The sequence below is a fragment of the Dipodomys spectabilis genome, unplaced genomic scaffold, assembly GCF_019054845.1.
Source record: "Dipodomys spectabilis isolate Male_0828 unplaced genomic scaffold, ASM1905484v1 ptg000054l, whole genome shotgun sequence".
Lineage (NCBI taxonomy): Eukaryota > Metazoa > Chordata > Mammalia > Rodentia > Heteromyidae > Dipodomys > Dipodomys spectabilis.
In genome coordinates, this window is record NW_024870731.1 from 11234343 (window position 1) to 11249260 (window position 14918).

Genomic DNA, 14918 nt, shown 5'->3' on the forward strand with positions numbered 1-14918 from the left:
TTGTTTTAAAAACGTTTTGCTTAGTAACCATTTGTTTAAAAGTAGAGGCTCTGTTTGTTGTTGGGCATTTTTCTCTTATGTGTTTGGCCTGTTCAAGACATTCTACATGCTGCCCACGTCTCCTTTGTTCTCTCTGCCACTTAATTTTTGTAGCACAGGCAATATGGCTTCTTTCCATCAATCTTATAAGACTAGCCTGTTGATAACTAATCAAAAAGATGCTTATGATAGATATGTTCAAGAGAGATTTCTCCATGTTTAAGAATCCACAAAGGAAGCTGGACACTGGTACTCACACATGTAATCCTAGCTAGTCAGAAGGCTGAGACTTGAGAATTTTGGTTTGAAGGCCACACAAAAGCAGGAATGTCCATGGGATTTATCTCCAGTAAGATACTCAGAAAAAGCCAGATGTGGCACTGTGGCTCAAGTGGTAGAACACTAGCTTTGAGCACAAGGAGGCTCAGGGACTGCACCCAGGTCCTGAATTCAAGCCCCAAAACTGAGTAAAAAAATTTTAAAAAAATAAAAGGATGACTCGGGGATATATGGGTTTTCTTTTCTCTGGAGGTTGGTGAACAATGTATCTGCAAATGTATCTGTTTTGCTTCCAAACTGTGGAAGAACTATTCTCAGAAGGCTGAGAACAAGAATTTGAGTCCTTGGAAGTCACTCAGAGTTTCTAAATCAGTGATTCTAAACCTTGACTATACATTTGGATGGCTTGGGAAACTAAATAATTACCAGTGTCCAGGCCTCACCACAGAGATTCTCCTTCAGCTCTTCTGTTGCCTGGATTGTTGTAAAACTCCCTAGATGATTCAAATATGCAGACAGCGCACTTGTTTAAACTAATAACTTTGTTACTAGAATGAGCTTGAATCAAAATTTCTATTACATGTACCTTAAATGCATCCTGAATAGGAAGAGTCTCAAGTAATATGCAAGCTTCAGCATTTGAATATTTTAAAAATTAGAACAGCTTGCAAATTTGAATCTTAATTCCTGGCTCACGTATTAGGTATTGTCTATTTTCTTGACCATCTGTCTTGCTTTGAATCCTCATCCCCTACTTCTTTTTCAGTGCTGGGAATCAATCACATACTTGCTAAGCCTCCACCAGTGAGGTACAATACTAGCATTAAACCTAATTCTGAAAACTTTCATGAATCATGTCCAAGGCTGGGTGTGGTAGATGGCAATATAGGGAGGTGGGGAAGAGAATCTCAAGTTTGGGACAACATGAGCTACAGAAAATATGATATTAGTAGCTTCAACAATGGATGATATTGAAGTCTTATTGATACCTAGAGTTAATTTTAAGATTTATATAAATGTTAACTTCACATCAATGATGCTGATTTTTCATTTTTATTTCTTCAATTTGATTCTTCAAAAGTACTTTTTTGGTATTTTATGTGATATGTATATTTATACTAAAGTGATTAAGAGTTGCATGTAGAGTATACAAATATGCTTTAAATCCAAAAAACTGCCTGGAATCCAAACTGAGAACATCTTGATGTAATTTGACAGCATTTCTCACTGTTTACTATAAATTGATTAGAGTATTATTTGCATATGAATTATCCCTCATGTTTGGGGCATTGTGATAGTGGGTTTACATGTGGTTGGAGACATACTGTAACTTACAAGGTCTCTGCTTGTTAAGGGAACCCTTTAGATATCTAAAGGAATATATGGAAGGATTCAGGTTAATGTCACAAACTATCTTCTCTTTGGGGTGGCCTTCGTGAACTTGGTCAGCAGGTGGGAGTGATAATCTGGTGGTGATGCTAGATAATAGTATGTAAGGCCCTTTGTGCTACAATGAGGAGGCATGACTACTTATGGTTTATTTAGTGAAATCAAGCCACATTTATGAGTTTACCAAAGAAGCCAAGTAAGAAAGACAAGGAACCTAGAGAACAAAAATAGAACTACCCAGGGTGAATGAGCAAACGCACACACACAGGAAGGGAAGCAGGAGCACGGGTCTAGGAGTCGGGTCTAGTCTGGCGTCTACAAACGAAGGGTGTGCATCGGGAGGGGGAGGAGAAGAGGGAGCTTCCGCTTTCACAACTGCTTCTCAAGAAAAGCAGTTTTTACAACTTTATTCCTTTCTCTCTTGTTTTTCAAATGTAGCCCGTAACTTTGTCCTATAAGGGCAATTTGTTCTTGACTTAATTCAAATATCATACTTTGAGTTATTGATAGTTATTTCTATCTACTGACCATAATTCCAAAAATGTCTGGAAAATGGTATGTAGAATGGAGATGATAAGGCTATTGATAGAACTAAACAAAAACACTGTAAGAACTGGCAAATATTCTGAGGAAGGTTGTTGTTAGAGATGTTTCAGGAATCAGATTATTTTATTGTGATCCATATTGAAAGCATTTAAAATCTTTTAGTCATATTGTAATGTCAGGGCCCAGAAGAGTCTAGATATTTTTTTTCAGTTGCCTAAAATACTGTTCATGAACAAATATATTTCATAAGCAATCACCCCATACCACCAAGGTCAAGCTTATATGAGTCAATTCATTAGTCTAATCAGATATAACTGTGATAAAATTAATCAAATGTATTTGTCATGACAAACATGCTTATAAAGAGGATTAATAAAGCATGACTGAGGAATTCCTGTGTAAGTCAAAGTCATTATTCTCAGTATTATTCCTGTGGTCGAATGAATTGTGTTTTTGCTTTTTTTCTCATCTTATTTGTTCCTCAGGCCAATGCTAACATTTTCCTAGTTCTCCCCAAGGTTTTAATTTTATTATTAGCACCATAAGATAGATCCTAAATTTTCCTGCAGTTTGCTGCTCACTAAGTTAGATCAACTGGTAACTTAAACTATGCTTTTCAAATTAGGAAAAGTCAATCCCCTTCAGTGCAAGACTTATGGAGTGGGTATTTCATTATGCAGAGAAAGAAGTGCCCTTCCTCCGGGCATTTAGTCTCAGAGCAAAAGCTATATATGCTGCTTCGTGAACAGAGCTGGGGTTGGGTTTTGGTGTTCCCTTGCCCTTTTCTCCCAGGCTTCATATGTGAGGTTGCTGGTGCTTACGTATGTCTATCATGCTCTCACATGGGCTTCACGCAGGCTTCTTGGAGAAGAAAGCTAGGAAGCAGAAAGCTAGAAGCATTTCTGGTAAAGATGCCCAAGCTCTGAATGAACTTTGAACATAGGACTTTGGTTTAGGTATGAGAATAATCTAAAAAGTTATATGTTTGCTTTAAGGTTTCAGGGACAAAGTGAAAACCATCAGCCCAGCATCTTCTTTTTTGATCAGGAGGCCTAGAATTCATCTGCTGAATGAAAACATTGCAGATTAAAAACATAATATCCCAGGAAAGTTAATGCAGGTATTTTAAAGAGTATATGAGGCTTGAAATCAGGAAGATGCAGTATAGGAGAGCATGCTAATGCCATTGGGCAGGGAATAAGGAGACATTACAGGCTCTACAATCTGGCCTCTGGCTTTGGCTGACTTCCATCTGTACAAGACCATCCAAAGTCCTCATTTTCTTCTCTTCTATGTACATGTGCACTTTAGGGCACAAATGACTGTCCGCAAGGTAATATGCAACTGAAAAAATACATGAACATCAAATTTCTAGAAGGGTCATCAGAAGGAAGTAAGTGTTATAAATGACACATTTAATTTAGCATGATTCAACCCCATGGGAATATCTAGTCAGGCATTGTAAATATATCTAATTGCTTTACTCGAATTTTCCTCACACCATTGCCTGTGCCTCCCGGGCAGTGTTCAGCATGTGTACAATCTGGCATCTTTGTGTCTTATGGAGATGATGGAGATGAAGCCAAATGATGGAAGAAGGCAGCACAGTGTGAGGGGAGGAGCCTCTCGCTCACCCCACAGGGCACTGGACTACAAAGAATCATCCCAGGCAAGATTCTGCTGTCATAGATTCCTTGCATTTTTGGTTTAAAAACAATTTACTGGTTCATTGTTTATAATTTTATTGTTTGTAAGTTAAATAAAAGTGTTACAGTGGAAAAATATTTTGATTAATATTTATTATTTCTTTCCCTTTATCTTTTTGGAACTCTTATTATTAAGATTTTGAACGTTCAGAGAATGAGAATCTCTGTTAGAAACAAAATATAGTATTGTAAAACAGTGAAAGAGCTGAAGACAAAATTGAGGAAACAGAAGATAATGGAGTAAAATGGATACACTTCATATTAGAATGTTAAAAGTTGAAACAGCTATACAATGTGATGAAATGTGGAATAAACTGGCTTATAAAAATTTCAGATACAGTGAGATTTTAAAGCAGCTGATATGCTTTACACGTGTCCTTTAGAGAAATGTATACAAAGGATTTTATATAGTAACAGTCAAAACATCATATTTAAATGTCATTTTATAGCTATTTAAAAATGTACATTTAATTTTGAAGAAATCAGTTTGGCTTATTTCAAATCCCTCATTGGTATAATATTTTTTAAATTTTAGGGAAAAAACCTTGTCGAAAAAAAACTAACAAGTTTGTTTGGTGAGGTATCCATTATGGTCTGATACTATCTTCTCAGTCCTGGTCCCTCCTATTTTCTTTCCTAGATGCTATTCCCCAACACACTTTTTGGACTTCTAACTCCATCTTAGTATCTACTTCCTAAGTAGGGCCTGCAAGTATGACAGACTTAGACAGAAAGGCATATGTAGAATACAAAAAAAATGGACTTGAGAAATTCCACTTATTGAAACTGATGCTACCACTTTTCCAGTTTTACAGAGTATTTACGTAACATTATGATAAAATACTTTCAATAAAGTTATGTTTTAGTTCACAGGAGGGTAGAGAGTGTTTTAAAGCCAGGCACTTAGAAAAGCTCTCATAAATCAGCACACTAGTGGGAAATAAAAGATAAAAACAACCTGTCTTAAATACTTACAGATTCTTTTCTGCCCATAGTTTTGCTGTGTGAACGGGAGCGGGAGATGTTGCTGAAAAAGGAATCTTTTTTGGTAGCAGAGGAAGGTGGCGAGCCCGTGAATTCTCTTCCTCCGGGTAAACTCTCAATGCTTGGAGATGAACTGATGTTTTTAGAATTTTGCCCTGTAAAGAAAGTTCAGAAGCAATAATGAAACACCAGATTTTTTTTTAACAAGGCATTGAATCTACTGGGTTTAATAAATAACAGCCAAATGTTATACCAGTTTGTTTATACTTTTAACATAAAGATTCTTTACAGTATTCAAATGTATGCATTTTATATAATTAATGAACATTAATTTTTTAAAAAAAATAAAGTACCATTATAGCTCTCTACATGCAATTTTTGCTAAACAGTCTATATACAATTAAAAACCCTAAAAATCCATTTTTCCCAAATCAGTAATTAAATGCATGAATTTCCCCTAGTGCAATCATCCTTGAATTATAGAAACAGAACTTACTATACTATATATTAGAAAGATCTTAAGATTTTAAAAAATATAAATCTTCCTCAAAGTTTTTCAGAAGAAACTTCTTTAACTGTTAAATAGATATATAATAACCCTCAACCTATTGCAAAATCTAGAAATGAATAAGGTTCTGGCTCTTAGGGCCTCTTATGGTGCTCTACCATCTGAACCAGGCCTCCCTGAAGCTCTAGTTTTCAAGTGGATGAAGTTTCTCCTAAATTCTGGAAAACATCCGTGTGTGTGTGTGTGTGTGTGTGTGTGTGTGTGTGTGTGTGTGTATGTATGTGTGTGTGTACGTGTACGCACACGGCATAAATAAGAGAGGGTTGGCAAGGCTATTGGTTTTCAAGCTTTTGAATTCTGATAATCCTGTTTAGAAAGATATTTCTTCAGGTGAATAGTAGGTCATAATAAAGACAATTATTATAAATCTAGGTTTTTCCTTTCATGAATTTCGCCTATTCTTCTATGAAGTCTGTTGTTTTCAAAGTCTTTGAAGGTAAAACAATAGGAATATTTGCTCAAATTTAGATATCAAGTTCCTCCACAAGTTCATAGAACAGAGGATACACTTAAGATGCCAAAGTATTTTGCTTGATAAAAATAAGGCTTTCTCACAAAATGAAAACATGACATTTCTTTCTAAAAATATACATATATATGTATATATATGAATTAATTTGTCCTTGGGTCATATATGTTTAAGATTGTTGCTGAGGCTAGCAACTTTTTAAAGGCATCATTGTTATGATTTTTGGGGGATGGATTTTTTGCTGTTAACTTCTAGGGATTTCTACTTCTTCTTGGGTCAGGTCATCCCATAAAAGACCACAGATAAGCCAGGTGCTGGTGGCTCATGTCTATAATCCTAGCTACTCAGGAGGCTGAGATTTGAGGATCATGGTTCAAATCCAACCTGGGCAGCAAAGTCTGTGATTAAAGTCTCCAATTAATCAGCAAAGTCTGTGATTAAAGTCTCCAATTAATCAGCAAAAAGCCAGAAGTGGAGCTGTGGCTCAAATAATAGAGCATTAGCCTTGAGCCAAAAGCTCAGGAACAATACCCAAGGCCCTGAGTTCAAGCCCCAGGACTGGCAAAAAACAAAACAAAACACATATAAGACAAAACAATCCTTAGTTCCCAGAACCTGTGGAGATGGCAAAAGAGACCTTGCAGGTCTGAGTTAAGATTATTGACCATGAGATGAAAGAGTATCTTGCTGGGGTTATTAGGAGTATCTTGCTGGGGTTATTAGGAGTATCTTGCTGGGGTTATTAGGATTGGCCAGTCCCAACAAGAATCCTTAAGGTAGAAAAGGAATACAGAACTATGTACAAAGAGGTGTGATTGAGAAGCAAAGGAGACAGTTAAAGCATGAGGACTTGACCTGGCATTGCTACCTTTGTAGAGAAACAGACCCAGAAAAAAAGGGCTTTCTAGAAGCAAGAAAGCAAATATGAACCTTAGGGCTGAATACATGGTTCCAATTTTCAACTTGTTAAGTTGTAAACAGTTGTCTCTTATGGTAAGGTTCCATTCTTGGTTAGACATGCTAAATGTGGGATTAGACCACTGTTTTTGGTTTCTCTGACATAATCTGTTTTATACGCTGACAATCTCTTCTATCCTTATTTGTGTATTTACTTTCTTGGACATCCTTTCCTCTTCCTTTTCTATCTTCCTGAATTATATAGAAAATTCATTCTACCATCTTTATTTTCTAATAATCGTATTTCCACCAAGCATCATTTTATCTCAGTCTCTTAAGGTTTTGGTGTTTGGAATATTATTAATCTTTTTTAGACATTGACATAGACTTCTAAAATATTTGTAATTTTCAAAATTGCCTGATTTTTAATTTAAGAAAATTGGTTATACAGTTACAAAAGGTGGAGGACATGTATAAAACAGATGCTTAGGAATGAGGAGGGAAGTGGATCTGATGGCAGATCTTTAATGTTCTTTTCATATTCTCATCGAATGCTAGGTTGTTTGAGTAAGAATTTAGTTCAAAACAACTGTTCCATAGACTGAAAACAAACTCCCATATTCAGGCTCTCAGTTTTATACGTTTGATGTCTATCTTGTGGTTATCATATAAACAACCTGATGTGTTTTTTGAACACATCCGGGGACTTTCACAGTTCCCTCCTCTGTGGGCTTCCTAGGAATGTTCTTTTTTCCCCCCTCCTTCATGATACCTGCCTGATTATTTTCTCTATGCCAATCTTTATTTTTATCATTAGCTATGGAAAATTTCTTTATTAACCCTTCAATTATCACTTCTACTAGTGATCTCTAAATGCTCAACATTTGGCATTATAGTTTAAATCTAAAGTTCCAGGTAGAATCACTTAAATTTGTTATGCCCTTGGAGAAAGAATTATGTGGACTATTAAAACTTTTTTCCTTATTTTGTTCTCAAATGAAAATTTATGAACTTTTATAAATATCTATCAAATCTTTTAAAGAATACTTTTATAATCTTTAGTTGTACAAACTGATTCACAAATCATTTTATAAGTGCAATGAATCTTGATAAATATTACCCCCTTTATCATTCTTTCCCATCCCTCCCAGCTCAACTCTTACCCTCAATTTTCCTAGTTTCATGAGATATGCATTCAATGTTATGACATGCTTCCTTCTACCTTCCTCTCTACTCATCTATCCGTTGGCCCTTTTCTTATCAAATGTTATATAATTTTAGTTGCTTTGAATATTTTCTAAGCCCAGATAGAGGCTATGCATTAGAGATCTGTGTATATCTAATTCAATCATATGAAATCTGTACTATGTAAGTAAAATGCCATTAAAATCTGTACCTACCTAAGGACAGGGATTATGGTGAGTACTAGCTTACCTGTTAGGAAAGCCTAGCTATAGGTCTGCTCTGTTACCAATTTGGAATATCTGAACAGGACTGCTGCTTTATAAAACATAATAGGAGCCATACGTATTATTTTAGATTTTCTAATATTGATACTTAAGAAGAAGGTGGAAAGGTGAAATTAATTTTAATATTTAACCCAACATATCTAAAGTATTAGCATCACAACACTTAGTTGATACTGTTTTAAAATGATGCATTGTACTTTTATACTTAGCTTTCAAAATTCCAAACACTTTTAATACTCATGTATGATAGACTTTAAGTGTTTAGTGTTTGCCTGTGCCTAGGAAATATCATAGGGGACAGGACAAGTGTAAACCTATAAACAGTTTAAACTTTTAAATATGTTCACACAACCCAGGTTATATTTTGTAATTGCTGTGACATCATTTAATAAATTAGCTTATATTTTTACCTGTGAGAAGGAATTGAGAGCAATTTGCTCTCTTGAGGAGCAGTAGCCTCCAGGTTCCTGTTACAGCTAGTATTCTGCTCAACACACTAACTTTTCAGTGAATACTAAGGGCAGCTTTTATGAGAATTTCTCTCTGAATTATCAAATTTCAAATAAGTGGTAGTATCAATAAAGAACAGCCTATACTTCACTTAAAACTCTGAAAAATATATTTTTTCAACTATAGAAATTAGCGTACTAATACTTTTGAATTCTTTGGGAACAGGTACATTTACATTGTAAGAAAACAGAGTAAGTGAACCATGTTCCCAAAGAAGACAGTGCACCTGGAGACATTTTTTAAAAAGCCCTAAGATTGTTGGGCACTAGTGGGTCATGCATGTAATCCTAGCTACTCAGAAGGCTGAGATCTGAGGATTGCCAGTCCTGGCAGGAAAGTCTGTGACACTCTTCATCTCTAGCAAATTACCCTAAAAAGCCAGAAGAAGAGCTATGTCTCATGCAGTAGAGTGCTAGTCTTGAGAGAAAAGCTCTGGGACAGCAGGGTCTGAGTTCAAGCCCTAGGTTGGGGACACACACACACACACACACACACACACACACACAGCCCTAGAATAGTAAGAATGTTCTGACTTTCCTGCCTGTTAGTATTTAGCCCAAACAGAATATGGCATCTGGGAGGCACATTGGGGTAAGTGGATGTGGCTTCATTCAGAGTTTTCCTGGACAGTCCCCAGCTGCTTGGAAATCATAAGCCACAATACCTTGTTGAGTTTTTGATTGATAGAGACATGAAATATTTTTATATTACATTTATCATTCTTAGAGACATAATTCAACGTATTCTTAAATATATTGTTGTGGTATTCTATCTTTTTAGGATTAACATAGTTACTTGCCATTTGCTGGCAATATTGGTTGCTGGTAGCTCTTTTGAGCGCATTTTTGAAAACTGCCCTCAGATGGAAGGAGTTGCCCTGGCCAAGGTCATGACATTTGCCTGGGGTATGATGCCAATCTAGTGGCTGCTTTGAATTGACAAAGAATAGCTGTGCATGCCAGCTCTACCCTGTTCCCCAGCTACCTAATGGGGCCTCTTTCATTCCCTAGGTATTATTCTACAGGACACTCCAGAATAAATTTCCTACCTACAAATCTCATACTTTGGTTCTTGGGATTTCTGAGGACAACTATTTTATATTGTAATGTGGTCTAAAATATGGAACAAAGGCCATTCTTAAGCCACCTCAGGAGTATATACAAGAAATCTGCTATTCATAACTAACCAGCAGGGAAGGAGCAGGAAATAAGCCCTATGGAGACTGATGGAAACTCTGCCAGGCACTGGAGATGGGCTGAGGATCACAACAGAAACTCCCAAAATGGAGTACAAGAGAAATGAAGACATATACAAACACTTTCTTGGAATTCTAGGTGAAAAAAACAACAGCACTTTGTGAGTGTAAGAACGGATACTGTCTAAGACCATAAGAGAAGTGAGCAAACTCTTAAAGCCCCAAGGGGCATGTGGTGGTGGTGGAGGTAGCTCACGGAGAGTGCCTCTACTAGATGACATAGTATTTACACAGGCATTCACATGACTGTTAACATCTGATTAAAACCTTTGGTGCTCCTTTGCCATCAACATGTAAATCAAAATAAAACCAAATATGAAATTGTAAAACATGATTAAATCCAACACAGTGTTTTTTTTGTTCATTTGTGAGAATTTTAATATTTGGGGCAGGTGGGAAGAAATAAAGAATCAAATTCTTTCTAAAAGCTACTCATAATTTAAGTGTGAATTCAGTCTCCTTCTTGGATACCTCGTTTTGGGGAAGGAAGAAAGAAGGAAAGGAGGCTGTACAAATAGGAACAGCCATATCAAGAGGTGCTCACTCGGTTTCCTGTACAGGGGTCTGGCCTTTGTCACAATGGCAGATGATGAGAGTTACTACAGATTTTAAGCACAAAAGCAGCATAAGGATTACAAGGATGGTTGGGTGAGGCACATGTTGAATTGGCCAGAGGAGATTAAAAGGATTAAACCTCAGCTATGGAAGTAGATTTCAGAGATGTTTATAAGGCAGAATTCTCAAGCTAATGCCCAGTGGTTCACTACACCTAGCATAGTCTGAGCTCAGTTGGCATCTGATGTGTGGTCTTGAACAAGTCTCTGACCATCCTTGTTTTATAGTTCTTATCTCTAAATTGCTGCATGTTCTAAGTGGACAATGAGAGTAGATTAATGGAAGGCACAGTATAGCAGGCAGCTTCATAAGCTATACCAAGGCCCTTTCTTTCTCAGTGGGATTATTTACTGGATGGGATAATTTCTCATTAATCCAGACTTCACCTAACTGGCTGCAGGCACAGACTACCACATATACCCCACATATGGCTGCCCTAGTAGAGGTGCTGATATCCAGGCTATAATCTTCCTGTCAAATTGCATGCCCTATTATGGGCTGTGTCTGCATAGGACAAGTGGCTTTATTCTAACTTGCACAAAAAAAAACCCTGCTTGGGTGTCTAGGTATATTACAAATTTCATTCTTAAAATTTCCCTTTTTGAAACACCTAATGTTTTTAATATGTATTTCATAAAGGTTCATACTTCAATAAAGATTATTTTTCAAGAGCCTTTTAAACATCAATGAGGAGTCTTGACTACCAAGGAAACAGGAAGGGGAATATTTATTGAGCTTCTAGTATGTTCCATATTTTCATGGCTTTTTTTTCTCATACAACTCAATGGAAAACGGACAGATGCTAGACTATATTCCTAAATAGTCAATATACATGAAGCCACTTGAGGGAATGGAATTCAGGAGACCAAAGGACTACAGGGGCCTTAGTGTGGAGGCAGAGCACAGGAGAGCGGAAGGGGAAAGCAGGGAACCTCAGCGCTGTGATTACAGAACTACCCTTGACTTGGCTTTAAGCATGAGGCAGCTGGCCACTATTCAGTAAGTTTGTTACCTAGAAGACATGAGTGACAGTAAGAAGGCCAGTGTCTACTCAGCACAGACAGATATCTTGGTGCCAGGAGAGTAAACAGAAGCAGGTTATACTTAAAGTCTGTGAAATATACTTTCTCTAGTCTGACGACTGAAGTCTAAATGCCTGAACATCTGAGGAAACTTCAGAATGGCGCACATTACTACCACTACCTGAGTAAGCAGCAGCATAGAGCCCTCATTTTAGGGAATATAGGAGTATGCTCTATAACAAATCCTGGAGTAGCTGCTCATATTCATTCATTCATATTCACGTACCCCATCAGGGCCTTGTGCTTGCTGAGTGGTGTTCTACCCTTTAGCCATGGCCCAGTCCTTTAGTTATTTCCTTTAGTCTGCTTAGTTATGTTTTAGGTAGAGTCTTCTGTTTTTGCCTAGGGCTTGTCTCATGCCACAATCCTTCCACATTCAGCTTTCCTTTACTTGTGAGGGAAGGTATGTGTCCCTATGCCTGGCTTACTGATTAACATGAAGTCTCACTAATTTCTTACAGGGATTAAACCTCAGTCCTTTAGATCACTACCTCCCAAGTATTGGGATTATAGGCATGCCTAGCCTCAATTCTCTTTTCACAATTAAGAGGTTAATTAAGTTCCTTGGGTTACACAAGGCAGTGATAGAGCTATATTCAAAGGTATGCTCATGTTCAGCTATGTCAAATTGCCAACTGTGCTTTACTGTGACCTAAAAGTGAAATAAAGCTCTTAAAATTAAAGACAAACTCTGACCTTGTTCATAGTCTAAAAACAACTCATGCATTCAATGTATTTTGGAATGGGTATTCTACAAAAATGTATTCCCTAGCAAATTTATTTTACCTGTAACCCACTTCTCTGCCTTCATGTGATTACACAGTGGGCCTTTGCTGTGCTTCAAGAGAACCAATTCACAACAAGCATGGCACATGTGTCATCTATAAGGAAAGTGTTTTGGTTGCTTGGTGTCTTCCTCACTCCTATGAGTAGGAAGAGTAGTTCTCTCCTTTGCTTTTTCTTTTCTTTCTTTTTTCTTTAGAGAAGTTTATTAGGAAAGGAATACAATTTCAGTAGACTGAAAAGTGGCCCATGTCTAGGGTGTGAATGATATCTTTTCAGCTTCCTACTCTTATTGACTTGACCTCCTTCTCTTTGTACTAGCAATTTTCTGTCATCTTCACTGGTACATTTCTGTTATGCTTTCTTAAGGACGTTTATGTTAATTAAGAAATCTAAACTAATTTTAAATCCATAGGAATAAATTGTCAAAAAATAAATTTTATATGACATGTTTTTGTGGCTGCAACCTACATTGCCTGATAAAAGACACCTTTCTCATTCTTTTGTAAAAATTACTTACTGATCTAAATAATGGAATCTCACTTTATAGTCAGTTTTTACTTAAAAAATTAAAACTACTATGTATTACACAGTGAAAAGATAACATTGAATTTTATGAAAAAAGACTATATAATCAAAGAATTATTGGAAGCGTTGGTTTTATTTCCTCAAATTTACTTTATTACTTTGAAAAAAGACACTTGGGAAAACTTAAGACAATAGATTAATTTCCCTGAAATTAAAAAATATCTTTACTTCTGAAATACTGTAGAGAAGACCATAATAGCTTTGACATCTCTGATTAAATGTACCAACTTCTAATATTATTATTCAGCATGGGTAAGAAATGTTTTGCTGCCACTATTGACAGTTTGGTTTACATCTACTTCTGCTTGCTTTTTGGCACTCTTCCGGAAAACACAGAGTGACTTCTTCTAAATCAGGGTAGGTGTCATCTCACTGTCTCATCATTGTTAGAGTTGTCACAGACAGAGCTGTTCATTTGGAGCTGTTCATGCATTCTCTGACAGCGTGAGAGGCCAAGGGGATAAGAAAAAGAGCGGGTTCCCTATTGCACAGGCCTAACTGGCTCATCTAAAGCCAAAGAAGCCCAAGTGAGCTGGTGAGGTGGAGAAGCAAGGGACCAGTGAACACAGAGCTGGCACTCGCTAATACTTGCTGACTAAATGCATGCTTCTACTTGGTGTCTGTTAAGGTGGAAGGGATTCTGTAAAGTATTTAACACTACTAGATAACTGTACTATATGAGTACTATAAGGAAACCGTGATATGAACCTTAATACTATATTGCTATCACTTTAGTCTGGATTTGAATGAAAGATTCAGTTAGTCAAGGCTTCTGTTTAACAGAGACATTTCTGGACATTTCAGCTACAAGACTATAATAAAAGATTAATGCAGTAACCTTAAATATATATTAAGATTCCATGGAAGTAATGAAAATACATTGCCACTTTTTGTATTTCATAATAAACACTTTCTTCCACCTTTTGAACAAATGAATATATCAAAAGATTCTCTTATTATTGTAAATCACTGCCAGTTACTATAAATGGGAATTAACTATAACGTACTTTGTGTTAAGATAATTCATAATACAAAGGCAGCTATACTTAAAAAGCATTTCAAACCCTTTTGTAATTTTTAAGGTCAAAGATGGCTAATCATAGCACATAAATTGCCCCATCTCAGAACAAGTCAAATATCTCAGAGTACCTTTGCAACAAAAAGAACAACTTATCAGATACCCTACAAAATTTAATGTTAAAATAACCACAAATATAGGGTGAATTGTATTTTTCAAGGAAAGAGGGTTGTGTATGTTTAATACAAATTAGCATCATCAAGGTATGACTTGAGGGTTTTTTATCTACACAACAGTGCCCCTCAGTGGCTAAACAATGGCAGTGGTTTATACATGGTATGAATGAATGGAGATGGGCAACAGGAAAACCGGACCTTTGGAAGAACAATACTTAGGAAGGGTGTGGAGGGAGAGAGAGGAGGAAGAAGTGAAAGGAAGGGGAAAGGAAGGGAGGGAATGCTACTATGGTAACTGTACCTTGGAGGTCAGTTAGAGTCTGAGCAGGAACAGAAACCTGAGCATCACTTCCTGTAACTACATCGCCTAGATTTTGCAAGAAAAAATAATTAGATTTAATAAAATGAAATAGCCAACTTTAAACTTCTTTCATACTCAATGTTGCAATATTTATGTAAAATTAATAAAATAATACAAGAAATATAACAAAAGTTGAGAAAAATTAATGAATATATTTTAAATAAAATAATTTAAAAGAATGTTT

At 36.4% G+C, this 14918-nt stretch overlaps 1 protein-coding gene across 7 annotated transcripts in view; it reads right to left on the minus strand.

Moving 5' to 3' along the window:
* Positions 1–14918, minus strand: part of Tbc1d5 (TBC1 domain family member 5) — a 484073-nt gene that overhangs the window by 29493 nt on the left and 439662 nt on the right. For 6 of the 7 annotated variants that reach the window (XM_042679822.1, XM_042679821.1, XM_042679819.1 and 3 more), the window contains 2 exons: positions 14675–14740; positions 4935–5098 (listed from right to left, as the gene is read on the minus strand). In XM_042679822.1, coding sequence (XP_042535756.1) covers positions 4935–5098; positions 14675–14740 — 230 coding nt within the window. The remainder of the gene's footprint in view (positions 1–4934; positions 5099–14674; positions 14741–14918) is intronic. The other variant, XM_042679825.1, reaches the window with a different exon arrangement.